This window comes from Megalops cyprinoides, chromosome 11 (genome assembly GCF_013368585.1).
Source record: "Megalops cyprinoides isolate fMegCyp1 chromosome 11, fMegCyp1.pri, whole genome shotgun sequence".
NCBI classification, from domain to species: Eukaryota; Metazoa; Chordata; class Actinopteri; order Elopiformes; family Megalopidae; genus Megalops; species Megalops cyprinoides.
Window position 1 is genome coordinate 24,410,636 of NC_050593.1, and position 27,968 is coordinate 24,438,603.

The 27,968-nt window shown below is 41.5% G+C and overlaps 1 protein-coding gene across 2 annotated transcripts; it reads left to right on the forward strand.

Annotated features, from left to right (window-relative positions):
- Positions 1–269: 269 nt before the first annotated feature.
- Positions 270–27,968, forward strand: ppp2r3b (protein phosphatase 2, regulatory subunit B'', beta). 2 transcript variants are annotated; one of them, XM_036541109.1, is made up of 14 exons: positions 270–321; positions 1,801–2,195; positions 14,715–14,900; positions 16,152–16,255; positions 17,158–17,260; positions 18,678–18,752; positions 19,438–19,524; positions 21,424–21,580; positions 22,100–22,148; positions 23,244–23,333; positions 23,564–23,739; positions 24,829–24,947; positions 25,088–25,194; positions 27,027–27,968. In XM_036541109.1, the coding sequence occupies exons 2-14, from the start codon at positions 1,848–1,850 to the stop codon at positions 27,169–27,171; spliced, it is 1,746 nt and encodes a 581-aa protein (XP_036397002.1). In that variant the 5' UTR covers positions 270–321; positions 1,801–1,847; the 3' UTR covers positions 27,172–27,968. The 2 variants fall into 2 exon arrangements, with proteins under 2 accessions (XP_036397002.1, XP_036397003.1); XM_036541110.1 differs by lacking the exons at positions 270–321; positions 1,801–2,195 and adding exons at positions 10,648–10,692; positions 10,837–11,196.

A 27,968-nucleotide genomic window follows, 5' to 3' on the forward strand; every position in this document is an offset into this window, starting at 1 on the left:
TTATTCTAAGGAAATATACATTGAAACGGTAGCTAGCCGGCAAGTGGAGAGGTAAGAACAATGTACCGGATGATGTTTCCTGAGTAATAAGTATTAAAAGTACATGCAAAAGATATTAAAATGTATTCGACATATATGTATTTTTCAACAGTGTTCACTTCGGTTCAGTCTGCACCGCACCTAATTACCACGGTAACTGTTGGAGGGCACAAAGCGCTGTTCTCGCGATAGTTGTGTTTCCCGGTTACCTGGGTAAACGAGAGCCTGAGACCAGTGTGAACTGCGTTGCAATGTGAACGCTTCCAATATATTGGGAAACAGGTAATTTATGGGCGAATGTACTTTAAAGTAACCTCTTACGAAATGAAAGTTTTGAGAATGTTCCTTAGGCATAATAAATAGGACTTCTCCATAGAACTACACCTCTTTCTTGCATGCACTTTTACAGGGGCAGTGAAAAGTAACGTTAGCCATTGAGCCAAATAGGCCGCTGTCATTAGCCTGCTAGCGTCGTGTTTTGAGCGATAGTTGGCTAGTTAGATCGTGATTTTAAGGTAGCTACGTTTTGTCAGTTATCGGTGCATTTTATTTCTAATACAGTGTTGTTTTTATATATAAATTTGTGTGCACGTGGTCACTAAATACTGAAGTGAAATGCACAAACTTAGTAGAGATTGATAGGTAGTTGTTTGTGATCAACTAAGCATTTGACTAGATTACAACGTAGCCAGATTGGCGAGATAGTAGGTAGTATAGCTAGTTAATATGTAGCTACTGTAATATTTAACATTAGCTAACTATCTCTGGTGCCGCTCTAGTGAACTGATGGCTAGTTAGTAAGTTGGTCTGTATTTTGTAGCAAATGATAATATGCATAATGATGCCGGAGAGTTGTCCTTGAGAGGCAGTTCGGTAGACAGCTAGCTTTCTTGACAGCTTGACCTAATTTAGCTAGATAGTTTGCTAGGTTACTTAAAACGAGTTTCAGTAAAACGCATCTGAAGTCAGTAACGTTTATTAACTGGCTAGCTAGCTGGCCGTGGTTCAAACTCTCGACACAGTGTCGGATTGTTAGGGCATTCATTATCTTTGAAAGCCGGCGGGAAACCTGTAAGTATTCCTTAGATACTAGCTAAGTATAACTAGCCAACGCTATTTGCGTGTTACATGCTGCACACACAGTTCGACAGATTGCTTGCTGTCTGGCTAGCTAGCTATTGTTGCGGCGAACATAGTGTTTCAATATGATGGGCAGCTTGCCTGATGGTTAGATAGACAAAAGCAAAACAGGCTACTGAAGGATTTGCTAATTGAGCCGAGATGATGAAGCTGTCCAGAGGGCAAACGAGTGATGCTTCTAGTTTCCAAGGCCAGATATTTTAGTGACACAAAGGAAAGCGTATAGGTGGATTATGATGCCATGATACGTTGCAGTCCATTAGGCTTGGTCCGTCAAAACACTACTCATCAACATAGTTCCCAGGTGATGTACGTAGATACGTGACTGGGACAAGCACTGAAATACCAAATACACAGGTATAAAGATGTACTCAACATGTTGAAATTATCTTCTATCTTCATATATACCAATGATCTAAACATGTACTTAATGAGGCTTAAGAATACTATGAATCACAGCTCCATAGCAGCACCAATACAAAAAATGTATACCATCTGTCAGCATAAGACCAAAAAAAAAAACGAATTCATATGTACAGTGTACTGCTCTATATTTCTGTGCTACGTGTTTATACAGTTGTACCTTTTGTGAAGGGTCTAATTATTACCTTCTCTTGGCAGGTGTTTTCTTTCCTAGGGTAGCTTCTAAAAAGCAAAGGAAAGTAAAAATGCCTTCACCACATGTCCTCCAGCCAGTTCTTAAAATGAAAGTGGACGAGCTGTTCCTGAATTGGCTGAGTGAGGTGAGCACTCAGGTGATGCTGAAAGACTGCCTGAGACGGATAAAGAGTGGAGAGTGGATCGACGCGGGCCTGAGCGATGGAAGAGGCAGGAAGGTGTCGGCCTGCAGTGAGAACAACAACGTTTCGTCTCCAAAGAACCGGACGGAAAAAGCCTCCTCGCCTCGGAACGCCCCTTCGAGTCCCTCCTCAACCGCACTGCCCTCTGGGAACAGTGGACAGGCTCGAGCAGGGTCCAACTGCAGAGCACTGCGCCGATCGGTCAGCAGCAAAAAGGTAAGAACAGTCATTTACTGGTTCTTTGACGCAACTCTAAGGGTGAGCGGGACAAGGGGTAAAGCACATGGATTTGTGACTGAAATGGGTTTTACGTTTGATATACAACAGTTTGAGGAAATGGTTCATATTTGTGGACACTTCGTATGTCCATATTGGTGATTTTTCAAATCCATAGGATGCTACAGTATTAGTCATCCTGAGTGACTACAACACGCAACCAGACAATGGCCTTTGCTGGGTCTTTAGAGCTGTTAAGTGGTGTATGGTAGGGTGAAGTCAAAAGTGGTTGATTGCAGGGGCAGTAATAATTAAGGGCTTCAGAGCGGCTCATTCAGCTTTAGTGATTCTTCTGAGTCTTAAAGCCCAGGTTTGACTCCAGGCTTGACAACAGCTGAAACTGATGGGGAGCCTACAGCTGTGGGATAAATTGGCTTAGTTTTGCCAGGTGTAGGTTTTGTGCGAGGGTTCCTTCATCTCTCAGCTGCGGCACCCACTAATGTCTCATGGGTTGACTGCAGAGTCCCTCGGTGATGTCAGAGCCGCCTGTCCTCCAATCGGCATGTGCCCTGCTGTGGTGCACTGAAAAATTCCACTCTCATCCGGTTTAGGGGTTCTCTCCAGTTTGCGCAGTACCCATCTGTTCAGATGCCTAACACTAAAATGAATCTTTGATAAAAAAAAAATGGCAGAATTATTTTCTGTATATTGCCTTTTTAATGAAATCATATGAAATACTGTCCTGGGGGGCTCTTGCCTGTGTAAGCAGGAAAACCATATCTTTGATTGCAATTTATGAAGCAATTCTGGTTATATTTAGGTCTTGCATGCTCTTGCATTCAGATTTTCAGGCTCTACAGATTAACATTGGCGTGTTGAATTGAAGCTTTTGATCTGTGTTGAGGTTATCATTCCTGCAACACTTGATCTTAAAACACTTGTGATTAGTTTTCAGAGGACAAAAAAGGGATTTCTTAAAATTAGGTAGTAAGTTCCACACTACTGCACGTGTGTATGAGTGTGTACGAACACGGAGCTGCAGAGGTATGACAACTTTTTCAAGACATTTTCGACCCGAAAGTCCTTTTAGGCGTGTATGCAGCCTTAGTGAGCTCTCATGTTACATTTGTTACCTGTCACATTTTTTTCCCCTCACATTCGTCAGATTTGTAGCCTAGATATGATTGCAACACTTCCTGTATTGTTTGTTGGCTGTGTCGGATGTGAGGAAGACTGCAGACGGTGCACTTTTGGGCCCTTTGATTGGAGAGCGGCAGAGCGGAGTGCCGCCGGGTTGCTGAGCGGGCACCGCTCCAGGCCTGCAGCGTGAGCGTGTGACGCGGAGTGGACTGGCCGCCGTCCATCCATTGCGGCCCTGAGACGCAGTGCTGCGGGAACGAGCTGGCCGCTCTCTGCTGGACACTGCTGGGCTCAGCGTGCCTCTCACGCTCTGCCAGCTGAAATGTGCCAGAATCTCAGTTAAGGGGCTGTTTACCAGTTGGGCCCTTGTGACTTGCGCTGTCTGAATGCTGGAGGCGGGGGGGGGGGGGGGGGGGGGGGGCCGAGCAACCAAGGAAAAGGAATTTGAAAGTGCTTTGTTTTAATTGGATTTTCTGTTTTCTTTTACTGCTTGAATGTCTTCTGAGATGCCTGGGGATGAAACATACAACTGGCAATAACTTGCTATATTTCTGTAGTAATTCCTACTTGAGCACACTGGGCATTGTGTTGCTGTCTCTGCTGTGGGAGGGACATCTGATTGACAGGACACAATGTTGTGATCTGTGTTTCCACCCCTACTTTTCCCCTTTCCTGCCACAAGAGGATGCTGAGCTGCTCCGGCCTTGCCGCTGCAGAGGGGTTGGGATTCCTCTCCCGCATTCTGAAATGGGATCAGCTTTGGGTTTGAGGAGTTTGTGCGTCTGCAGTGTTGTGAAAGCACCTTTCAGTCTTGCAGTGCCACCCAAATACTCAGTGTGGAATGGGAACCAAGTGCATTTTAATTGAATTAATTTATGGAGTGGTTAAAAGTAGGCATAATGTGCTTTCTATTGACTGAGGCTAAAGCAGTGTTTCGAGTGGTGAATTGGATTTGGAAAAGGGCTCCTAAGGTTGTGTGGAGAAATATCGGCAGTTCGCATTCATTATCATTTAACATAGAACATTTATATATAAAGGGTGTTTGTTTTTTGTTTTGTTTTTTATTTACATATATTTTATTAACTTATGTTTGAAAAAGGCAATAGTACTTTGTATGTATCTCGAAGTGCATAAATGCACAATACCATGTAAATACACAATAATCCATACAGTACAAATGAACACTTTCTGTGGGTTATAGTTTTGTCAGTCCTCAGTGCCTTTTATGGAGAGATTCAGTTGTAGTGAGTCTAATGAAAACTAACTGAAATAACCAACAGACAGGGGTATGAAACACAGACAGCTTTGATTGTTTTAGTGACTTGAGCATGTAATTCATGTCTACATAGTTCCTTTGTTTAGTCCAAGCCTTTTATTTTTTTTTACCTAAAAGCTGTAGTAGTCGGCCCTCTTGCTAGTTGCCCTCTGCAGTGGGGTGAAGAAAACATTCCTAGATGTGAGTGCCCTGAAATGTGATGACGCTGAGCTGCCCAGACAGCTGTCTCCACGTGCCCCAGAGTTCCAGCATGTTGACATATCAGAGCACAGTGGAAAGCCAGCGGGACTGTGCTGGACATTAGCAATGGCAAAGAAACATCTCTCTCCTCTCTCTCTATGAGTTCCTGTCTTTATTCCGTACTGTGGAAGGCTTTTAACTGAATTGTTTCTGATTGTAAATTGCTTGCTCTTTGACATAAAAGACTGGGTTTTCTTCGGGATATCATACATATCTTCAGGTGGCTCCTTGAACTGATGTATCTCAGATCAGTTTAAATTGTATTTATAAAACTCTAAAATCTCATCTTGTGATTAAGGGGTAGTTTTTAGTATGCTGTCTTAGGGAGCTAATGACTTGAGCCATTAATATTTTCGGCACTTAGTCCACAGTTTGGTGTTCGCAAAGAAGTAAAAATGTTGTATACTTACCTAAAAAAAAGAAAAGATTTAGAAAATTTAAAAAAGAATTCAGGACCAAATGCAATATACAAGGACTGAATAGCCCCTCTAAATCCCTCTAAAAACTTGACCAAAGGAAAAGTAAGGCGTAACACTACCAGAGGACAGTTGCCTGCCCCGTGATGTTTCATGAAGCATAGAAGCATTTGGGTTCTTCCACGCTCATTTCGTATGCTATTTTAATGATGCAGCTGTATCCTCTAGGCCTCACATTTTGACCTCAGTGTGTGTCCCTGGCTGGCCATGATGGGGGTGGCTTGGTTAGAAGTACATAGCAGTTCTGCGCCATCGGGTCAAGAGGGTGGAGCCGCTGACTTGCGGGTAGCGCCAGGTGAGGGTCATCCATCAGGCTGAGAAACTGGACATGAAGTGGAAACACAGGTGGGCTGTGTGTTATGTACTAAAGGAAGAAGGTGTGCTGCTCTGTCATTTCCATCTTTGCTGCACCAGAGGGGTTTGCGTTAGGCAGTAACCATAGAAGCACAAGTAATAAAAGCTAAACTAGTCTTCTTGAAAGTTTTGAAAGAAATGGCCAATTTATATAACCATAAATGCATACAAGTGGAAAGGCATGTGTGGCGAACAATTTTTATATTGTCTTTGTAGATTTCAAATAATGGTCTTTTGATAGGAGGCATCTGTAGGCATCAAATCTGTCATACACTTGGCTGTATTTGTTTTTCTGTTTAATGTTTTTTCCCCTCAATGTGAAAGGGGTATTGGGTTGATGGATGTGAGGTGGCATTGCCTTTCACATTCAGGCTGTCTCCATCGCTTCAGTGATCCTCATGGTGTTTAGGAGACGGAACAACTGTTGAGCATTTCATACTTTCTGATGTGACGTAAGCGGCATATGCCCGCAATATGTCGCTGTGCATTAAAGCGGTTCTGATCCCTGCCTAAAGTAATACTCTATTTTAAGAAAGCCGCAGAAATTCCAGAATACAAATGCATTCTTCAAAGGATTAGTTCAAAAATTCAATTAACGTCATGCTGATGCAGCTGAGGACAGCTGCTCTTTGACACAAGACACTGATAAAGATAGCCTTGGTTCCCCTGTGCAGGAATTAAGCAGGCAGAATTGAGTTTGCAGCATAGTGTTCTTGTTGCTGGTTTGCCAGCAGCGTACAGAGAAGTGACTTCGTTTATGCATTAATTGTAAAGGTAATAGTGGGAGATCAATTTTCTTATCTTCTAGACATCTAATTTTGTTGAGCGTATTTAGGACGCATTTATAAATCCATGGATAGATCAGTGCCCTTGGAAACGACCTTTACATCAAATCATTTACATTTTTCTTCAGCTTTTGGAAATATTTTAAGTAATATTTTTTGACCATGGTCTGTGTCCTGACCTTTTGTCAAGCTTACCTGTATCTAGCGAACATGCGTAAAGCATGCACAACGCATTCATGGGCACGACATAAACTGTATCAGTTATTTGTGTGTTGTAATGGCAGTGGGCTGTGTGCACATCAGTCTCACCACATGGCTAGAACAAAAGCATAATAAAGGAGAGGAGTGCCTGTGATTAGAGCGCTCATCAAAGTGTCAGGTATTATAACCCAGCATACATGAGCAGTCCAGTCTCAGAGGGAGTCATGTACTTAACCACTATGCTACACTGCCGCCTCACTTCTCAGTCGGAGCAACAGTGGGTTTTTGTTTCGTTGTTTGATTCTGAAGTAGTTCCATATTTTAGTGTGTTTTCATTTGGTGGGTACTTCAGTTGTCTGGTTCATGCCTTTTGTTGTGGAAGAATGCCATAACTTAAGTTCCCTTTTATTCAGTGTCCACACATGTCATTTTGTCATCTTAAAGTGCTTTTCATGACATTATTGCCTTAATAGAACTAAACATAGTAAGTATATTGTTCCCCCTGTTTTACACAGGATTCAGTCAGTCTTCTACCATTAAAACCTTAATTTCTCACAAGTACAAAACTAGAACTGTGTAGATTATGATCTTTTTTAATGGCCCACATCAGATTCTTCCAAACCTAATGATCTGCACTATGAACACATTGTATGGTTTTTATGGGGTGCTTCAATGTTTTTACTGAATGCTTTGTCATTCTGGTTTTACTATCATTTAAAATTTAAGCCTCTAATCTTGTGACTTATGAAAGGAAATAGTTCTTCAAAACGAAACTGCTTTCATTTTGATGGACAGAGGAATGAAATGACACAGGCTGTCAAGTAGAGGCTTAGCAGTTTGTCCTGACAGTATAGTCTGTGTAGCGTTGCACTCTTGGTGGTGGAGGTTCAAGAAAGCAAGTTGTTTTTCAGTAGTTATCTGAATAGTTATCAAAGTGTGTGCTGTGCCTAATTTTAATTTTTTTGGTATCTTTTCACATACAGGTGTAGACAAAAAAATATGTGAGCTAATAATTGGTGTACTTTATCCTTGGTTGTAACACATTATACATAGATACTTGTAGAAGTGTTTTCACTCATTGAGATTGAGTTACTCTTACTCTGAGTTACTTTGTGGGACACAAACAGTACCTTTTCACCCTAATGCTAGACAACTCTCACTGTGTTTCATACATCTTGCTGTTGTAAGTAGGCTATGCTGTCTGTTAACCTTGGAACAAAGCTTAACTTGTAATTTGTAAATTACACCGAACTTGCAGCGGTATTTAATCTGCACAGATTTCTGTTTAATCCTAGTGAATGTCCTGTCTAGGACACAGAATTGGATAGGACAGACAGGACTTTCCAGTGCTGGTCGGGTTTAGGGCCGAGCAAGCCTGCACACATTGATCTTGCCTGCAGTTGAAGTGGGTAGAATGGGTGCAGACTGTTGAAATCAGAAAATGAAAGGGAAATTCTTCCTCCAAGGCGGCATTGAATGTCGTGAAATGTTACATGTGTCAGTAAAGAGGATGGCCGTTGTGTTGGTTTCACAAACAGGAGAAACATGGATTTTGAAGCAGGCTGGTGTAGGTAGGTGTGGATTATTTCAGGCATAAGAGAGTGAGTTTGCAAGAGGGCTACTCATCCCCTGTCAAAATGCACCTGGTATGTCATTGAATAACCACTTTACTTTATACATATATCAACAGTTGCTTGAGCTACTCCAAAACACTTTAGGAAGTATGAGCAAAGTTTTTAACACTTTAAAGTAGTGTTTGGTGGGAATGCAAAAATGGATGGCATTAACACTGCTTTGTATCTTCAACCAAACATTTTCCCAGGGTTTTCTATTTTTAAAGAGAAGAGCTGAAGGTGCCCTTTGCACCTCACCAGAAGCCATTTCTGTGAACTGTCTAATTGGTTCTTACGCCCTCCCACAGGCTGCTGGGCAGTTCTGTCATTTTATACTTGGTGTTTATATGGGTGTTATGCAACAGGAGAAAGTCAATAGTACCACGCTGTCCACACCGTCACTTATCTGCATACAGTGTAATCTAAAGGGCTCGTTCACTGTTTCTTTTTGCCCATTGGTCCATGTATATCTCAGTCAAAATTTGTTTTCACCACAAGCTTCAGTGCCTCTACTGTATTATTCCTTTGATTACCATCAGGATTCTCCATTATTAGGCTCTTGCATCTTTTGAAGGGCTCCAAGGTCAAAACACATTTTAATGTTTTTATCTTGTATCATTTGTATTGCTTTTTGGTTGCTGATTTAATTGGTTTAGTTTGCACTGAGCTGTAACCTCAGTTCAAGGTGTTCTAGTTCTTGGTTGGTCCTTTCCTTTATGGTGTGTCTGGTGAAACTGTGTTGTCTAGTGTATTTCTGAAGTTACATATCAGTGTTTCTCAAGGGTCGAATCTTTAGTGCTCTAGGGAGGTCTAGTGTCTACTGATTTAACAACATCCTCTTTTGAAATGTTCGAAGGTCCTCTGTTAGTATTGGCTGTTAGTGTTTTTCTCCAGGGCAAGTGCAGGCTTTCTGGGGGTTTGTCCATTTAGTTTGCCACCTGACTGGACACAGTGTGAAAAAACATGTCTGATTCTGTTGGAAAAAATCAGTGTGTACTGACTGCTCCGTTCTCTTGTCAAGACAGATCATCAGTTCATTCAAGTCAGTACCAGCTCACACTGTTCCTGAAAAGAAAGCTCTTTTGTTGAATGTTAGCCATTAGAGCTAAGAGAAAGCCTTTCCTATGTGTCAATGAAACGGATTTTAATAGCGTAATAGTTGGTTATGGAAGAAACTCTAGATCACTCATTTCTAGTTGGTTTACTTTCACTCATACATTCCTCTTTTATTGCCTGTCGCTGCAGGGACACAAAAGCAGATGGCACAAATACATTTCCAACAGCTGTTTTTCAGGCTTATCAAAACTGCGCAATATCCTGTTATTGAGGGAATAACAGGAAGTGGAATTCTGATTAAATGATTTGTGCAGTGTTGCGTCTGATCTGCCATCTAAAAATACAGATCGTTTAAGCCAGGGATGTGCTTTATTTTTGCAGCAGCTTGTCATGCGGTCGGCCACCTCACCACTCGAGTGCGTTCACCCCCACCCCCCCATTTCTGCTCAGCTGTGCCTCAATTCTGTTCCTGTTAATAAGATGTATGTTTCAGAATGAAACTACCTTTTTACCAGTGCCCTCCTCCACCATGTACATATGTAAATGTTGTTGTAGCTCTGGGTCAGCGTTCTTGCATGTAAATGATGTGTAATAGCTGTCAGTCCGAGAGCGGATGTTTGTGGTGGACTAAAGATAAACTTGTTTCTCCAGATCTTGTTTCTTCGGTTTTGCCAAAACAGAACATGTAGGGTCTTTTAATAGTCCCAGACTAGCTAGGCCATCATTCTTTGAATTCAGCACCACCACCACCCTGCATACCACCGACTGACCCTATCAGCCATAATAAGAGATGGCATGGCTGGAAGCTGGGGAAGAAAGACATTAAGAATTTATATAGGATGTGTCTAGGATACAGTTTCTTCCTGTTCTCTGCTAGACTAACGCATGCCCCCCCCCCCCAACACCCTCAGTAGCTCACATAAGCTTTCATGAAGTGAACATAAACTTAGACACACTCTCTAAACCGATAGGACTAAAGGATATGTAAGAAGAGACTGGTTTCTTGGATTTCTGGGAGCACTTGGATTTTAATAATGTTACCATGGTACAGTAATGTTAGTGTCATCACACTGCAGCTCTGTTCTGGCAGCAAGGAGAACAGCGGGAGTGGCAAGCGTACATCAAAGTACAAAGTGGTCGCCCCATGAGGCTTTAAAAAAAAACGTGCAGAGACCTCAACCCAACAGTTGGATACTTCAGTCAAAGGAGACAGCTTGAGTTGCCTGTGACAGAAGGAGATTAGCACAGAGTGAGGGGGGGGGTGCAGAAAAGAGGCCCACGCGGGATGTAATCTTGACATTCTGCTGCATCCCAAGAGTTAACTGGACCTCCTATCAGAGGACTGCAAAACAACAGGTTTGTTTCTTTACATAACCTTCTATGTGAGCTGTGGAATGCAAACGGGAAAGGCCAGCTCCACAAACCCACCCACCCCCACCCCCCACCCCCCCACATGCACTCACACACACTTGCCCTATCTCCCCTCCTGTGACTTTTCAGGATAGGGCTTTCTGATCGCAGCCAGCTTGTCTTGGATGTACAGAGAACAACAGGCTGAAGCAGAGCGGCTCGGTGGAGTATTGCAGGGCTGAAAGGCACAGCTGCTGCTCGCTGCTAAGTGGCTCCGGCTTTGATAAAGCCAGGCGGAGGAGAGCGTCTGGCGGGGACGGCCAGGGGAAGATTATCCGCCGCGATTACCGGAGGTGGTTACGGTCACGGCGCGGCGTTATGAGGATGAAGGACCTCTCTCTGCGACAGGACCCCGACCTGAGGAAGGAGCTGGCCCTGCTGGCCCGGGGCTGCGATTTTGTGCTTCCCTCCCGCTTCAAGAAAAGGCTGAAAGCCTTCCAGCAAGGACAGGCAGGTTGTCTCTAATTTTTTTGTTGTTGTTGTTGTTTTCATTTTATCAGCGAGGGGCCCGTTTTCCGGATCTTTTTTCTGCTTTTCTTGTGTGGTTTGATGCGTATGCCTTTTTTACATAGGCTGTACTGTACGGGGCTGTTTGAGCAGGGGCGGGCGATCTCGGTGCTGCCCTGCTGGGTTGCCGTGTTCGGCTAGCAGCATGTCACAGGGGGATTAGCGGCTGGAACTTCCTCGTGCTTAGCATTGAGAAGGGGACTCGCAGCGGCACTCCATCGCTGGAGGTGTCTGTTCCCTTTTATAGACATGTCTGACACTGGTGAAGAAGGGAAGAGCAGCAGCATTTATCTTGTCGCGGGCTGTGCTGAACGGAATCCCTCTGGCACGCGGAATGTTTCCGAACGTGAACGTAGTATCTCGCAAGGGCCTTGGATGTGCCGTCCTTTTCATTGGTCACTTTCCCTGTCATGGTTTCCTCTTTATCCAAACAACAAAGTCATCACCAAAGCACAGAGCAGGAGCCTTGAATCGCGACTGGAAACTCACAGGCAGCGTTGGAGTCGAACCTAAATCTGCTCCAGGCCATATATGTAGATACAGTTCAATCACAAGTGAGAGTGTTTCTTCATCTCCTTCATCTCCTCCACAGCAAAGCTCTACATGGGCATGTGTGTGTCGAGTGTGCTGTTCAGTATGGGAATAGATGAACTTCTGTATTTTTAATCTCCAGGTGCAGTAATGCTCAAGGAGAGTTAGCTGCCCGGCTCATCGCATTAGTGCATAGATCAGATTGCGAGATTGTTGGGTCATGCTGATGTTTTGATTTAGTTTAGTATGGGAGTTTCAGAGTGTGAGAGTTTAGCACGTAATGGCCATAATACCATGTGTTGTAGAGTATGAGACCTCGGGGTTGTTCCTCCAACTGTATTAGCAGATTGAAAGTTTATTAAGTGGCTTTTCTGTTGTTGATGAGCTTATCTGACATTTGCTTGGGTTGATTACTTTAGCACTTAAGTCATCTTAAGTGTGTATTTGTTCTGATGTGTACACTATATAAACAATGAATATTTAGATATTTAAAATTAAGCATTCAATGGGAAGTATAATTTATGTCTTAGTTGCTAATTTAATGAAATTATTGACATGTTTGTTAACAGAGCATACTGAAGGTTTTCTTTTTTTAATATTAGTTCATTAGTTTGTTTAATATTGGGCCTTGTTAGTTCAAGCTCTCTTAAGTGAATACTTCGTAACAACCGAATTAAGAAAGATGAGGGCTCCTGAGTGGTTCAGTCAGTTAAGGTGTTTGTTCTAAGGGTATCCTGAGCCCTACGTGTTTGAGCGCAGGTATGTCTGCCCCCAATGACTAGGAGCTCAGTGAAGTAATACACTGTCGTTCATCCACTGGAGTAAGGTTGAGTATGCAGGCTAGGCTTCTGTTGTCACCGGAACTTGCCCAGATGCTCATGAGCTGCTCAGATGACATTGGGTAGATGTGCCTGTCCTTCTGTTCTGCCTGTCCTGTAAGACTTCCCAAAAACAGCAGTAGGAGGTCGGTCTTTCTTTCTGAAAACTGGTTAGTAAATCATGGTTTAGATCGCTCAGAAATAAATTGTTGTACTTTGTTGAGGAAAAATACTGTTTCATCCTGTGGCCTTTTGAAATTGAATGGTCAGAAGAATAATGAGCTGCTGCCAGTACATCAGCTGAAGACTTTCATTGACTGGAAGCTCTACTATTTGACGATTTCCAAACAATACAGAATAATTTTTTCATATTGAAGGTAATGGTAAAAACCTTTAAAAGGATGGGACATTCTGTGGTCATACTCATGATTTTACTTCCTGTATGAGGATTTATTTTACCTCTATGCCACACTTAATTGCCTTCATGGAACTCCTTGGGGTATAGTTATGTTTATTATGTCTTTAACTGAACCCCCCGGTCCTGTTAAACGTATGGTAGACAAAGCTGTGTCTCCCTGTCTGTGGAGATGGGCTCTGTCATATGGAGACAGTGTTAGGTCACACACTTTGCTTCACAGCTGCACCCTGGCACTGAAATACTTTGGGTTTTAGGTTACTGATTGCTACCGTGCCTCTGCTGTCCTCTCACAGAACAGCCACATAACACACAGTGAACTGAAGACCAAAGGCCTGGGCCCCTAAAGGCACAGAGGGTCCCGTCTTGTCCTTTGATGATTGCCTTATAACAAACCCACATATATGCAAAACTGAAACAACTTGAAACAACTGGCAGTCTTACACGTCGAAGTGGTAATTGACCATTCAGTTACCATTGATTGAGAAAACCGGTGAAATGCTCTGTAGTTTCCTTGAGGTTTGAAATGTTTCGTTATTAAAACCTTTGTTGCAGTATCTTGCAGTGGAAGCTGATTAGGTGGAAAGGTGGATTTCCTACATGTGATTAGCTGTTCAGTCTTTCCCATGAATCATGAAACACCGGGATCCCTATTCATCTTTTAACATGTAATTGTGAATCTTGTGCAAATCCTGATGTATTCCATATCTCTGTAGCACAGTGGGCGTGAAGCAATGTCCTGGGCTACGCAGAACAGAATCAAATATTCGTGCTGTATAAGCACCAGCACATGTCTGTGTCAAGAATGGCTTCCCTGAGTGTGATCCGTTGTGATCGCAGTCAGACCGACCAAGTGTCACAGGATATCTATGTCCACAAGTCCCATGTCCTCCCAGACCAAACGTGTCTCTTGGCTGAAGTCATCCTCTGGCACTTGATCAGTCTTTTTAGGACTGTTTCTCCCTGGTACTCTTATCTGCTGCCAGCCAGTACACCACTCTCCATTTGCTGTTGTGTCTGAAAGTTCATTCAAGGATGTTTAGAGCATAAAACCTTGCCTAATTATCTTTTATAGCAAAGATTAGATCAGTTGACTCAGAATACATGTGGGTGCCAACCTTCATCTTGACTTCAACTTCCAAAATAGCATTTTATGTAATGAAGGCTAACCAAAAAAACCAACCGAAAGTTAGAAGTTTTATCATGAATGCAGTGACACAAACAAAGCTTTCCCCTCTGCATCTACACAGTATGTGTTTTTAATTGCTTTTTGACTGGGTGGTGACCAAATGCGTAATTTATAGATGTATTTTGTGTTTTTTATACACACAGTTTTGTTTTGGTGTCTATTTCGGCTTTTTTTTTTTAAGTATAGGTGTGCTTGTATATGGTGTCTCGTTTAAGCCTAGGAATAGAGTTGTCCAAATAAGGTTATTAGCGTTACCTTCAAAATATGACAGTATGTTCTGCAACCTCAAGCACTACTCAGGTCCCAGCCTCTTCCTAAATGACCCTTAGCAGTGCATTATACCCATACCTCATGTCACATCACAAGTTTTAATTGAAAGCCGTTTTAGCGAAGGTTCACAGAGACAGGATTTGTAGAGCAACAGTAATTCTTTTTTAAATGGGGCTGAGGAATGGGAGCTGTGGATGAGCCCCTGGCTAACAGTGTTTATTTCTGTCCGTTTTGGCAGGCTCAGGTCAAGAAAGAGGAGCCAATTACGCCAGCGTTAAGTGAAAGCATTCCAAAGTTCTACTTCCCCCGAGGACGGCCAAAAGCCAATCTCAACATTGACACTCTCATTTCCAGGATTGAGAAAATATTTTCGCAATTCCCCAATGAAAGGGCGACCATTGAGGACATGGGGAAGGTTGCCAAGGTAAGTGTGATTTGTAACATGTAGTCTCTAGCCACCCAGCAAAATCGTTTTCATTAGTGTAATTAACTCAAGCTTATAACTGTTTACAAGTTTGAGAATTTTTTTTTTCCTTTTTTCAACCAATAAAAAATACTATCACCTATGCTGTGGTATGCAATTGGTGACCTGGAGGGAACTTGAGGTCACAGTAAAATTGGTGGCTGGGTTTCCTAAGGGAGGTCTGTATATGTGAACTCTATTATCACTGTAAACAGTGCCATTTACAGATATAATCACTGCTTCTCTCTTGTGTTTATTCGTGTCACATTTTAAGTAAACGGCCTGCAGTATCTGACCACTTCTCCAAATCCACCGGTGCTCTCACCATCCAAGTTTTTTTTTTTTTTTTGGGGGGGGGGGGTCAGAGGAGGAAAAATGACAGCTGTTACATTTCACTTTTCTGCACCAACGCAGCAGTAAAACACCCACTTGTTATTCATGTTGGGTGAAGCCTGCTTGCTAGAGATCCTACACATTATTTCTGCTAGCAGCTAGTGATCTTAATCTCGGCAGAAAAGAATGAAGGAGACAAGATCATTTGGGTAATTTTCAATGTGATTAATCGCTAAACTTTCTTGTGTTTTAGATGTACTGTATGAAACACAGTTCACAAAAAACGTTTGTATGTACTTCACACAGATAGTTACTTTGACTTTTATTGAAGTTCACAGGGTAGGAGGCGTCTAGCACTTTAACTTTCTTGACCTATTTTAATTTGTTGTTCAAGGTGTTCATGCTGCATGTAGGTTTCTCTCAACCAGTAGACATTTCCTTAAGTTGCCTTGCTTCAGCACATTTAGATGATTGTGGGAAAGGTTGTCAGCTCTATGAGGTAGTGAGAACCTGGCCATTGTCAGCTCTCTGAGGTTAGTGAGAACCTGGCCAAAGTGCAAACCACCCACAATAGTGCATTCAGGTGGGTTAACAGACAGACTTGTGTTCACATACTTGTAAATAAAAAGTATTCATTCATTTCAAAATTGAGGCTACCATTCAACCATTGTTTTTTTTTTTTAAGCATACATACTTTTTTTCCATGGATTGACATTGTGTGATTGGTGATGGTTACTGATGACGAATGTTTTTCTATTAGTTGTCAATAAGACGTCTGGATTCTTTGTGTAGAAGACACAATGTCAGCAGTGTGAAGCTGGCAGCGCCGTGAAGGAAGCACACTTGAGGTCTTTGTTGAAGCGCTTGTTGTCTCTGCAGGCCTGTGAGTGTCCTCTCTATTGGAAAGCCCCGTTGTTCTACTCCGCTGGAGGCGACAGGACGGGATTCGTCTCCGTTCACAAGTTCATCGCAATGTGGAGGAAGTAAGACAGTGGTGTTTTTGTGCTGAAAGTTCTTTTCCACATTCTGCCTAGCACCCTCAGTCAAACAGTGGCTACAGGCCATATTTGTTGCGTTTGTGACTGCTCTTTCTTTTTACGCTGCTGGGTTTTTTTTAAACAAATAGCAATCATGGAATTTTAAGTGAAGTGTCTTATTCTTTACAATTTTTGTGTGTGGTTGGCTCAGAATGGTGTTAGTAGGGCCTGAAAAAAATGCGAGTAAATAGTCCTCTGAGAGTACACGTCATTCTGAAGGGTCAGTAGGACTGCATGAAACCTGTTCAAACAGCTCATTCATTAAGAGCTGCTGTACAGTTGGGAAATTAAATGGCTGGAATGGATTTCTGCATCCGAGTGTATGAAATGCACTGAGTACTTCTTGATTTCAGTGAAATTACTCTGACTCTACATCCCTTAAATGATAATACCACATTATGCAATTACTTGACTCAAAGTGATACTTAAATCAATTTTCTGTCATTACCTGTGTATAATATTGTTTGTTTGCTCTTGATTTCCGCTGCTGTGGTATAGCGACTCCAGGCTGCAGTGATAAACTGGAATGAGTCTTTAAATTTTGTGTGAATTAAATTCTACAAGGTAGAAGGATTAATTCATCTTTAATGAGCTCTCCTGTATGGCATTGTGGGGGTCTTCTCCACTAATGAAACAATGATTTTTCACTGCAAAATGTTGAGGACTGCCCCCTCAGTACCACAGCTGGGTACATGATCAGTAAAATTTTTGAAGCAGCTAGTACTACCAGAGAGAGATAATTAAAGGGGGGAACCATAGCTGTAGTGTGTTTGAGGGGAATGATCACTGAGTCTATACTGTTTGCTCAGTGAGGATATATCCTGAAACCATCTGTTCCTGCTTTTCAGAACACTGCAAACCTGTCATGATGACGCATCCAAATTTGTTCACCTTTTGGCCAAGCCTGGCTGTAATTACCTGGAACAAGAGGACTTTATTCCATTCCTGCAGGTATGGGGGCTGTGAAAACAGGGAGGGGGGGGGGGTGTTTCAGAGATCGTTGTCTCTGCTCGGGCAAAGGCAGTCTGTCCCTGGAGGCTGGTCTCTGATGTCCATAACTCCTGATCGCAAAGGAAAAGTGGAAAATACATCCCTTCCCTTTCCTGTCCCTGCGTGTTTATTTTGATTGTATTTTCACATGGGGCCAGTTGTGTGTGTGTGTGTGTGGGGGGGGGGGGGGGGGGGTTAAAGCACTTTTCAGGTGTGTCAAAACAAGGACAATACCCCATCACTTTGTGGTTGAAATGGATGTGTTAGTATATTTTAATATAAAACATCCATTTTAAATACTACCATTTTGGTGGGGGAAAAAATGTATGCTTGTTTGATACTATGTGCAGCTAATATTTTTCTCTTTACTCAAACACAATGATGACGAGGCCTTGTAAAGGATGACATGGATAGTATAACAGACATTTAATGCTCTGGGAAATGCATGTAATGCCAGACTTTGGGGCATTATTGTCTGCAGCACTGGCTCTGCAGTAGAGCAGTGGGGCTGGCTGTGCCGGCCCTCTCTGCGGACTACACACTGCTGGCTTGTGTGAGGCGTGTCATTGGTATTCCGGATGGAGAGGCAGCCCCGGTCCGGCAGACCTCCAGCTACTTTACAGTGGAGATGCGTTCTGGCACCCGCAGTTTAATCTGTATCTCGCAGCCACTGCAATTGCTTTGACTGTTTTGATGAATGAAATAAGTATTGCCGCAGAGTAGACTTGACCACCATCGCCACCCCCCCACCGGTTTCATAAGGGAAATGATTTATGTGTTTTTCTATTATTTGATTTTGCGAGGGAAGGGTCAAAGATCATTGTGTTCATCCGAAAATACTGTAAGAGGCTTTAATTTTATTGCCTGCATACGCAGGCACGTCAAAATTTCACTTCAGAGAAAGAAGAAAAGTGGAGGCAACAGAGCCTTTCATTACCTGCATATACAGTACAGCACACAGCACATAAATAATACATTTAAGTATGTATATACAGTGCATTTAAAGGTTTTTTAACACTGATGAATGGAAAAGAAGACATGAGCCGCAGCAGCTGTTTTCTGTAGGTTCTGAAAGCGAGCTGTTTGCTTCCCCACCATCCTTTTATTCTGTGCTGAGGGCATCCAGACGCCTCTAGTGGAGGCCCTCATCCCACTCCGCAGCGCATATTTATCGCTCTAATTGGAAAAACCAAGCGATGCACTCATTCTCTGTGATGTGCTCCAGAGACTCAGTATAATTAAAGTGATTTAACAGTTTTTTTCTCTCTCTTTCTCTCTTCCTTGGTCTCTGGCATGTGAAATGAATTCTGCCCCATTTCCTTCACAGTTGAGCGCGGTGTGGGAAAGAGCTAACATTGTTAAACGGCGTGTTTTTCAGGATGTGGTAAACACACACACTGGTCTTGCGTTTCTGAAGGAGGCGTCTGATTTTCACTCTCGCTACATTACAACAGTAAGTGGCTATGAAGACCATGTGCTCTCGTTCTCTGATGGAAACATTTCAGTGTCTTGTCTGAACCAGGTCATTATATTGTGCTGATTTAACAAAAGGAAGTTTTTGAGTCCTGATTTAGACATTTGCAGATTTATCATGTTAAATTGCACAGACCCTGTGCAGGTAAATCGAGTTTTGTATTTTAATTTAATGGAGCAGGGTGGACAAAAGGCAACCCTATGCATTGTTTTGATTTTTTTTCATTTATATCCAGTATCTTTGAAACTGGAGACCTGACGTCATCAAGGGATGACGCCTGGTTTGCCACATAAAACTATATCTGTTTATACAAGAGGACAAATTGGTATGTTGCAGCTATACACCATTTACTAGGTTAAGTTTGAGGATGAGGCCTGTTGTGAACACAAAAACATACCAAAAACATTCCCTAGTGTTTTCAGGCTGACAGAATGTCAGGTCATATTTTCAAAGATATTTCATAACTTGTAAATTGAGCCATTAAAATTGCAGTTATGTGAGCTGCTAAAAATGGTAATACTTCACAATGACATAAACATTGTAGTCCCTGTCGTCTCCATTGCAAATGACCGACTGTCAAAGATGAAGCACAGATTTGTGTTTTCTGCCTGTATAGTCACTGACCTAATCAGGTTAAGTGTTTTCTTTCTGTTTTTGTTGACAGGTTGTTCAGAGGATATTTTATAACGTGAACAGGTCTTGGACAGGAAGAATCACATGTTCAGAACTCAGGAAAAGCAATTTTCTGCAGGTTAGTAGGTTTTTCTTGTCTTTGTCTTCGTTTAGTGGAATACTGACTTGCTCCGGTCAGGCTCACTGTACTGCAGCGATGGTGTCCATGCCTTAAGAAGGTGGTTTGCATGTTTTTTTGTGTGAGTGATGAGGAGGTGGAAGGTGAACTTTACACTCTGACACTGTAAACTAAACTGTGCTCCAAGTGGTGTTTTTGCAAGGCAAATGCCGTTATCCAGGGCAGCTCGGATACATTCATCCTGGGACTACGAAACAGTCTAAAACACTGATCATATTTAATCACATATTTAATCAATTGTTTTAAATGGCACAAGAGTAAGACAACAACTTGGTGATGCAAAGAAAACAAAGATGTAAATGAATGTTTGTATTTTTTTTAACTGAAACAAAGAAATTATCTAGTTCTGTTGCAGGTTCTTTCCTTTTTAATAAGACATTTTTTCCTTGTCAAACACAGTTTCTGTAATAACATGGTAATGCAAAGGAAACAAGGACTGAATTTTTTATAACAATGAGTTGAGTCTTTTTCTCACAATAAATATTATCCAGGGCAATCAGTTTTTCATGGCACTAATATAAGCAACTGAATTCAAGAAAAAGCTATTCCATTAAGAACTGAAATAAGCCATTTCAAGTGTATTTCACTGAAATGTATGTTTATAGAAAAAAATCAGTCAAGCACTTTAAGAATAAAAAGTGTTTCCTTTATAATTCATGATGAAAATATTAATTACAATGAAGAATGGAAAGCATATTACTGCTCACATAATATATACAGGACTAACATACCATTGTCAAGCTATGAATTCAATTTATATGTACATCTGCATGAAACTGTTGGACAGTCATGCCCTGTAGATAAAGGAGATGGGAAAACAAGCTTTGACTAGAGGCACAGATGTGAGGTACTTCCTAAAAATTTGCATGCATTCCAGTTTAATGTTTTGCGTATTTGGTAATGTTTGTGAAAAGTTAGTCATTTTTAGAAAACTGATGTAGAGATTCTTGTGAGGAAGCATTTTCATGTTGAAAATAGAGAATGTGTATAGACTTTTGTGGAAATGAGGCATAAATAATTAAAATCTGTTGACAGTTAAAGCAAACATTCTATGTGAAGTGCAAATTCTGTTCAAGACATACTGTGTATCACTTCACCAGCTGTGTTCTATTGTAAGTGACCTCTGAGTAAATAATTTCTGTCCGTTTCTGAAACAAAAACAGCCTTTCCCTCCTCCTGGTATTACCAAATAGGAGACAGTTTCAGTGACTATTAAAAAATGGCCCAGCCACAGAGACAATCATCATAAAGTTATTTTAGGGGATTATGTCACCCTCGTCATGTGTACAGGGTTACCAGAGAGTGAGACAAGATAATAACAGGACATTATGACAGAGGTGTCATGCAGTTGTTGGGGAAGTTTTGAATGTAGCTTAGCTTTAGTTTTCTTCTAAAAGCAAATTAGCCACTGTATCACAGTCCTACTTACCAAACAAAATCATACTACTGTGATCAGAAATGACAGCATCTTAGAGTCGAATCAAACAATTGGGGAAAAATAGCAGCTCTGGCTCCTGAGTGGTTCAGTCAGCTAAGGCTACAGCCTGAGCATAACGAGTGTGAGAAAAGTCAGGCCTAGTTGGCAGTTGCAAGAAGTTGGGTGAGAAAGCCTGAAAGAAGTTATTGATTTTTAATTAACAACACAAATGAACATTAGTAAAGATAGCCCTACATATCATTGATTTATGCGGTTTAATATTTACTTAACCAGCAAAGCTGGAGTATCTTGCTCAGTTGAAGTGCAAATTGAAGCTTGCCAGTTTACAAACTATACATTGCTCTGCACCGTTCTATAACTGCCCTGCACAGCTGCCCATCTGTATCAATGTTCCCCAACAGAACGTGGCCCTCCTGGAGGAAGAAGACGATGTCAACCAGCTAACAGACTATTTCTCCTATGAACATTTCTACGTCATCTACTGCAAGTTCTGGGAGCTGGACACAGACCATGACCTCTACATTGACCAGAGAGACCTTGCTCGGCACAATGACCAAGGTACTGTTCTCCCAGCCCAGTTTGTATCACACCACTGATCACTGAAGTAATGGAAGAGTGTCATTGTGGCTGTACTGTGCTGTTTGCTGCTTACAGCATGTTACTGGAAGTGAGTCCACTGAAGGGTTTTTGTCCTCTCTGGGTTTTTCCTAACCATATGTAACTTCTTCATATCCTGTTGTTGTGTGGCATTATATAAGAGGAATTAAGACCAATAGGACAATAGGATGTTTTCTTCTGAGGTCCCAGTTGTTCAGAAACTCCTTTTGTGAATTTCCTGTAGTGTGTCGTAATGTCTGGGTTTATTGCATTTTTCTTACAGTGAGCAGTGATGACAGCAAAAGGAGAAAATAACTCATAAAGTTATTCCACTTACATAGTGTTATGGTAAAACTTGATTTGATTTATTACCCAGAATAACGGATTAAGTCTGGTTTGGGACATTTGTGACTCGTAATGCTGGTCCTAAATACTGTATTATATCCTTTAATGTGAGGGGTTTTTTTCTTTCTCTCACAGCAATTTCCCAAAAAATGATTGAAAGGATATTCTCAGGCACTGTAACCAGGTAAGGTAACCATGCCTCTCATTTCAGCTATCAGTGATTCTGCATGTGACATACAAACTTAATAAATCAGGAATCCAATCTGTGGTGAGCTGTTAGTTGTCTGATTTTCTTAAAGTTTATTTTTCCTACACAAGAATTAAACTATCTCATCCCACAGCTTTGTATCGAAATATACCAGACTTTTTTTTTAATTTAAAGCGTTTAAACAATGTCACATAGGTTAACACCATAGTATATAAAGCAGTGTATCGTTGCCGTGGCAGTGGAGGAATTTTTTTAAACAGCTATATGTAAAAAGCTCTTGCTTAAATGTCCCACATAAATGGCTCTGAATTTCGTGCACAGGCTGAGCCCTATGGCAGGGGTTCAGTCAGCCGGCAATGAGCGGGAGCCCACAGTGTTGGAACAATTTAACTTCGTTCTGCAGGAGTAGGACTGGGTACATCGGCAGGGCCTCCTCATCTCGCTGCTATGAGTTATTAGGCCTCTGTGAGATGCTTGGTGATGCTAGTGGAATAGTGCCTCTTCTCCAATCACCAGCCACTTCGCTGGGGTGCATCATTGGACTTTTATTGTGAAAAACATCTGGCTGAGTATGATTGTATCAGAGGATTGCATTGGTCTCACCCCTGCACAAATGTAGAGGTTGTCACAGCAAAACGAGCCAAATGTGCAGTTAGCAATTCCAAAATAGTGTTTCATGAAGGAGGAAAAAGCAGAAAAAAATCACTGCACAAGAACCAACACATTTAGCTACAATGGTTAAATTGCCTCTGAATAACAGACATGTTTTCTGTGAAAAAGACAGACACAGAAGCTGTTGACCAATTCTAGGGCTTCATTAGTTAGCTATGTAGCTGTCTTAAATTTATATTTAATTAGCTAGTGACCATTAGTATTCGGTAGCTAATGTTACCAAGCTGGGTCACTGAGCTTATTGAATTAAAGTTGAATTAAAATGTCCAGTAATTATCTAGCTAAGCTTTCTGTGATATTTTTACCACTTGGCTAGCTAGCAAGCTGCTGTATGCTAATGTTGCGTAGTTGAATAGTGATGGATGATGGGTGCTGAGCTGCAGTCCATCTTCCTTGAAGGGACAAGAGAGTGAGGAGGGATGGGAGAATGAGCTACGCGGATTTTGTGTGGTTCCTCATTTCTGAAGAGGACAAGAAGACCCCCACCAGGTATGGTAGTCGCAGAAGTAATTTTGTCAGTCTGCTGTTGAATTTCATTTTCTTTTTCCTAGTTTAATTTGATACAGTTACAGTGACATTTGTAATAATTTGAGACGCTTCGTCAGTTGTTGTACCCTGTCGCAGATTTCCATATTTGGTTGTGTTTGACTGGAGGAAATTGATGCCATTGGCACTGTTACTGACATGTAGCACACGATGGAAACGTTCTTACTCTGCAGCATAGAGTACTGGTTTCGGTGCATGGATCTGGATGGAGATGGGATCCTATCTATGTATGAGCTGGAGTACTTCTACCAGGAGCAGTGCCAGAAGCTGGAGACCATGGCCATTGAACCCCTGCCCTTTGAGGACTGCCTCTGCCAAATGCTGGACCTTGTCAAGCCTGAGATCCCAGGTACCAGGGTCTAAAAACCCCTCAATGACCAGGTCGTATCATCTACACACTTGCGAGAAACCGCATGAGCTGAGAAAATGGTTCCATCTCATTCCCTGTGCTAGTCACAGCCACCTTTTGTTCACAATATTTGTTTCTTGTTTCACCATTTTATTTTCCTAACAGACACATGCTCTGTGGTATTCTACAAGTGTAATTATGTTTTGGAAGTCTGTCAATAAAAAAATATTATTTTGTTACTCATTAAGGATAAAATGATCAGCCCCAACACAATTCATGAATAGTTTAATTCACACCATATCCTCTGCACAAACAAAGCTAGCGGTAGTTTGTCAATGGTAGGACATGGGAAATGATCTGATTAATTATAGCATATTTATCTGTTGAAATCTGTTGAATAAGAATGGAACGTATCTGTGCATGAAAAAGTGTCCTCCATTTCAGTCATTTGAGATGCCAGGAGGTTTTATGTTTGAAGTGGTTATGCACGCGCCTACTGAAAATTTCAGCTCAGCTCATCACAGCCTACACTTGACTGCAACGTTGTCTAGGGCAATTTCACATAGTGCTGTGGCTGCAGAATTGAATAGTACCTTCAAGCAAGTGTTGACAAGACAGCCAGCTACCAGGGTCTTTAACTTCTGTCTGTTTTGCGACAAAACATAGATGCCTTAGTGGGAACCTTGACATGTTCCTTGGAAGTGAATTTGTATTTTAACTGGCAAAGCCTATAATGAAATAATTCTGTTTTCTTTTCAAAATGTATTTCATTCATTATTCATTATGTCTTACTGGTTTAGAAGTTATTTTAGTAGTATTTATTGGCTAGTCAAATGCAGGTAATCTATAACTTAACTCTAACACTGGTTCTATAACTTTAAATGGCATAAGTCTAGCACTTGACATACTGCACCAACAGCTATTAGTGTTTCAGATCACAGTGTATGTTGTCGTCCCCAGTATCGCATCATAACACAATTTAACATTTTTGTGATGATTTTGTGGTGATTTTGAATGAGGTGTATATGTGATAATCTGTAATGAATCACCTTTAAGCCTTTAAGCACCCGTTCACCGTATTTCCTATAGGAAAGATCACACTTCATGACTTGAAGAGGTGCAAGCTGTCCCACATATTTTTTGACACGTTCTTTAACATTGAGAAGTACCTGGACCATGAACAGAAGGATCCATTCTCCGTTGTGAGGGTAATGATCAAGCCCAGAAGGGGTCTACTGTTATATCTACATACTCTGTGTCGAGTAAGAGTTAGGACTGATGGGTAATGGGATGTCTGTCTGTCTGTCTGTGTCTGCATGTGTGCATCCGTCTGTCCGTCTATCCACAGGAGGGAGAGACAGAGGGCCAGGACATCTCTGACTGGGAGAAGTACGCTGCAGAGGAGTATGACATCTTAGTGGCAGAGGAGACAGCCAACGAACAGTACAACGATGGGTGAGACCTTACCCTGTCTTTATTTTGCTTTAAGGAGCCTGCTATAATATGTAAATTGATTTAACATTACATTTTACACACACTACTTTATATCGCATCATATATAGCCAGACATGAGACGTTATTTAGAATTCACAAAATCAGAAAATGGCAGAATGTTTTATGGTGCTGAGAGCATACTGCGAAATCAAAATCGGTTTCAAAATCATTTTCCAAAAATATGTCAGTTGAATTTTTACTTGCTTGACTTGCTTTACTCTTTCTGTCGAATAGCACTCAGCAGTGCTATGACAAAAAGTATGTAAAACAATTAGTTTCAATCTGTCTTTTGTGTTGGTTTATTTGCATTTCAGTTATGATAATATTCACCAATATACAGAATTTTCACATTGTTTTAATATAATTTCACATTAACAGACTTCAATATTGTAACTGATGCATTTCACATCACGAAGAGCTAAGTTGTTATTGAAGATGGAAACTTGGAAAGTAAATAGTTCTTCTGGTAAGCCAGCAACTGAGCTCTGCTTTGTACTGTTAATAAGAAATGAAGATGTCTCAGAATCCAGCTTGTTAGCTAACTCGTTTACTAGCAAGCAAATCCAGCAGCACCATTTAAATGATGATTAGAAAGTCATGTACTGTAACAAGCTAGTTACTACTGTCATTTTCAGTGTTAGGAAATCAATACAACTTTTTCATTTCGGTGTCTCCTCTTAGTAGAATTATGGATCAGTTTTATAAAATCAATATGGCACTCAAACCCATGGTACATCATGAAAATTGCCATGGCTAAGGGTTTGAAATCTGAAAAAAAGGAAAGAAAATTAGTTCAGTCATGTTATATTTTCGTTCCCGTCAGCATTATTTCTCAAGGAATATCGTGCAGTGATCATTTTATCTCATGAAAACCATTTTGGAAAACGTGTCATATCATAAGATTGAATGTATCATCTCATGCTTACATAGCTGCACCCAAAGCTGGTAAACAGTTGTGTTTGTTCTTCCAGAATCTAACATCACGGCTGGTTCATCTCCTAAATCCCCAGCATAAAAGCAGAGGGCAGTATAGGGCAGACTTGTTTGACTGGTTTTGTGTGGCAATTCTAGGAATTCCACTGACTTCTAGCAGCAGGCTGAGTAGAGGTGAAGCTGACAGGTAAGTAAGTGAGCCGCAGGGCACAGCAGGGTGCAGGTGTTCAGCGGTCACTCCCCATATCCTCTCCCCTTCTCCAGCATGTTTCAGCAGGCTCTGAACCTCTCACCATCTCGCTTTCCTCTGGCTCCCTCTCTCTCTGTTTGAAAGCGAACTGTGCAGCATGGGGGAGGGGCAGTGAAAATACTGTTGCATACAGTGATGTAGAGGTGGGCCGTTATACCAGTGATGCGTGCTTTTTAGACAAACCTTTTCCAAGAGGCGTAATAATTGGCTCAGTAGTCTAAACGATCCATCTCTTCTGAGACACCAAAAGTTTGGAATGATGCGTGTATTAGCGTACTTAAACCCAAAATGCGGAGTTAGCTGCTGACCACCTAGCCTGTCAGAACTATAGTGGCAAACTTCCCACCTCAACATTGATGTAATTAGCTGAACCTCTCACTGTTTATAATTAACTGAGATGACCCTCTTGTATTCTAGCAAAAGAAATTACAGCTTAATTATAATTTCAACAAATTTGCACAAAGCTACAGGTGTCCCATTGACTCAAGGTACATTATGGTGCATTACACAGTATCAAGTCAAAGTACCTTGGGTTTTTAAACTGCAGACATCACAGCACAGTTGTCAGATTTGACTAGGGAAAACCAATGACCTTTTTCTTTCTCAACAGGTACGACAATGCCATTGACCCCATAGAGCACCAGATCTCCAATGAGTTGAGCCTGCGTACAGAAAAGAGACACTTTTTTGAGATCCCCAACCCCCACTGCAACCTGGACCTGGATGAGTACGAGTACGAGGATGACTTTGAATGACGTCTGTCATGGTGCTGTTAGAGTGACGGGCAGGCAGAGGGGAACCACAGAATCACCATTTCTCTGAGTAGTGACTGTAGGTGTAACTGTAGGCCATTTGCACAGAACTATGGGAACAGGAAATGGTGTAGTAGCCAAAATACTGTGGTTGTAATAAGGTTGTTTCACGGGAGGACAGCACTGGTGTCGATTCTTATACCCTGTATCAGTCAGTACAGTTGTGTAGCAATGGATCCCTTTATTTTTACCGTCTTTAACAGTCCACAGACTTGCTTGTGGGGCACAAATCCACTAGAAATGCCATTAGAAAATTGTGATTGGCCAGTAGAGAGGAATGTTGTACCACTTGTACATAGCAGCGCTTCTAGTATTTATTATGGAAATTGCTGTGTGTGATTTTGGGGAATAGATGTGTACAGAATGTGATGAGGTCTTGGGGGTCACTGCACTGGAACTTAATGCTTAGCCACTGAAATACACTTGAAATGTTGAATGTGCACTAAGTATATAAGCAATGTATTTGTCATTCATAGAATTGGCTAATATAACATTCCAGAGATATTAACCAAACTAACATACAGAATGCAATACCTTCGCATAATTTCAAAAGAGTAAGGGATTATTGTTTTATATAGAGGTATAGCCAGGTGCCTGAAAATGTCTCATCTATGCATCTTTCCTTTTAACGGTAGAATATGTCTGTGCCTTGTAAAATGCAATAATGTACTTCAGTCTCAGAGGTTCTCCTTTGTTTTGTACTGTATCATACTTTTAACGTGTGTTTCTTTTTTGTAGAG

What these genes read in the sequence shown, in the direction of transcription:
- ppp2r3b (XM_036541109.1), top strand. Translation starts at nt 1,848, where the DNA reads ATGCCTTCACCACATGTCCTCCAGCCAGTTCTTAAAATGAAAGTGGAC. An exon ending in GATCGGTCAGCAGCAAAAAG is followed by an intron (nt 2,196 to 14,714) that starts GTAAGAACAGTC and finishes CCGTTTTGGCAG; the next exon opens with GCTCAGGTCAAGAAAGAGGA. An exon ending in TTCTCAGGCACTGTAACCAG is followed by an intron (nt 22,149 to 23,243) that starts GTAAGGTAACCA and finishes TCTTCCTTGAAG; the next exon opens with GGACAAGAGAGTGAGGAGGG.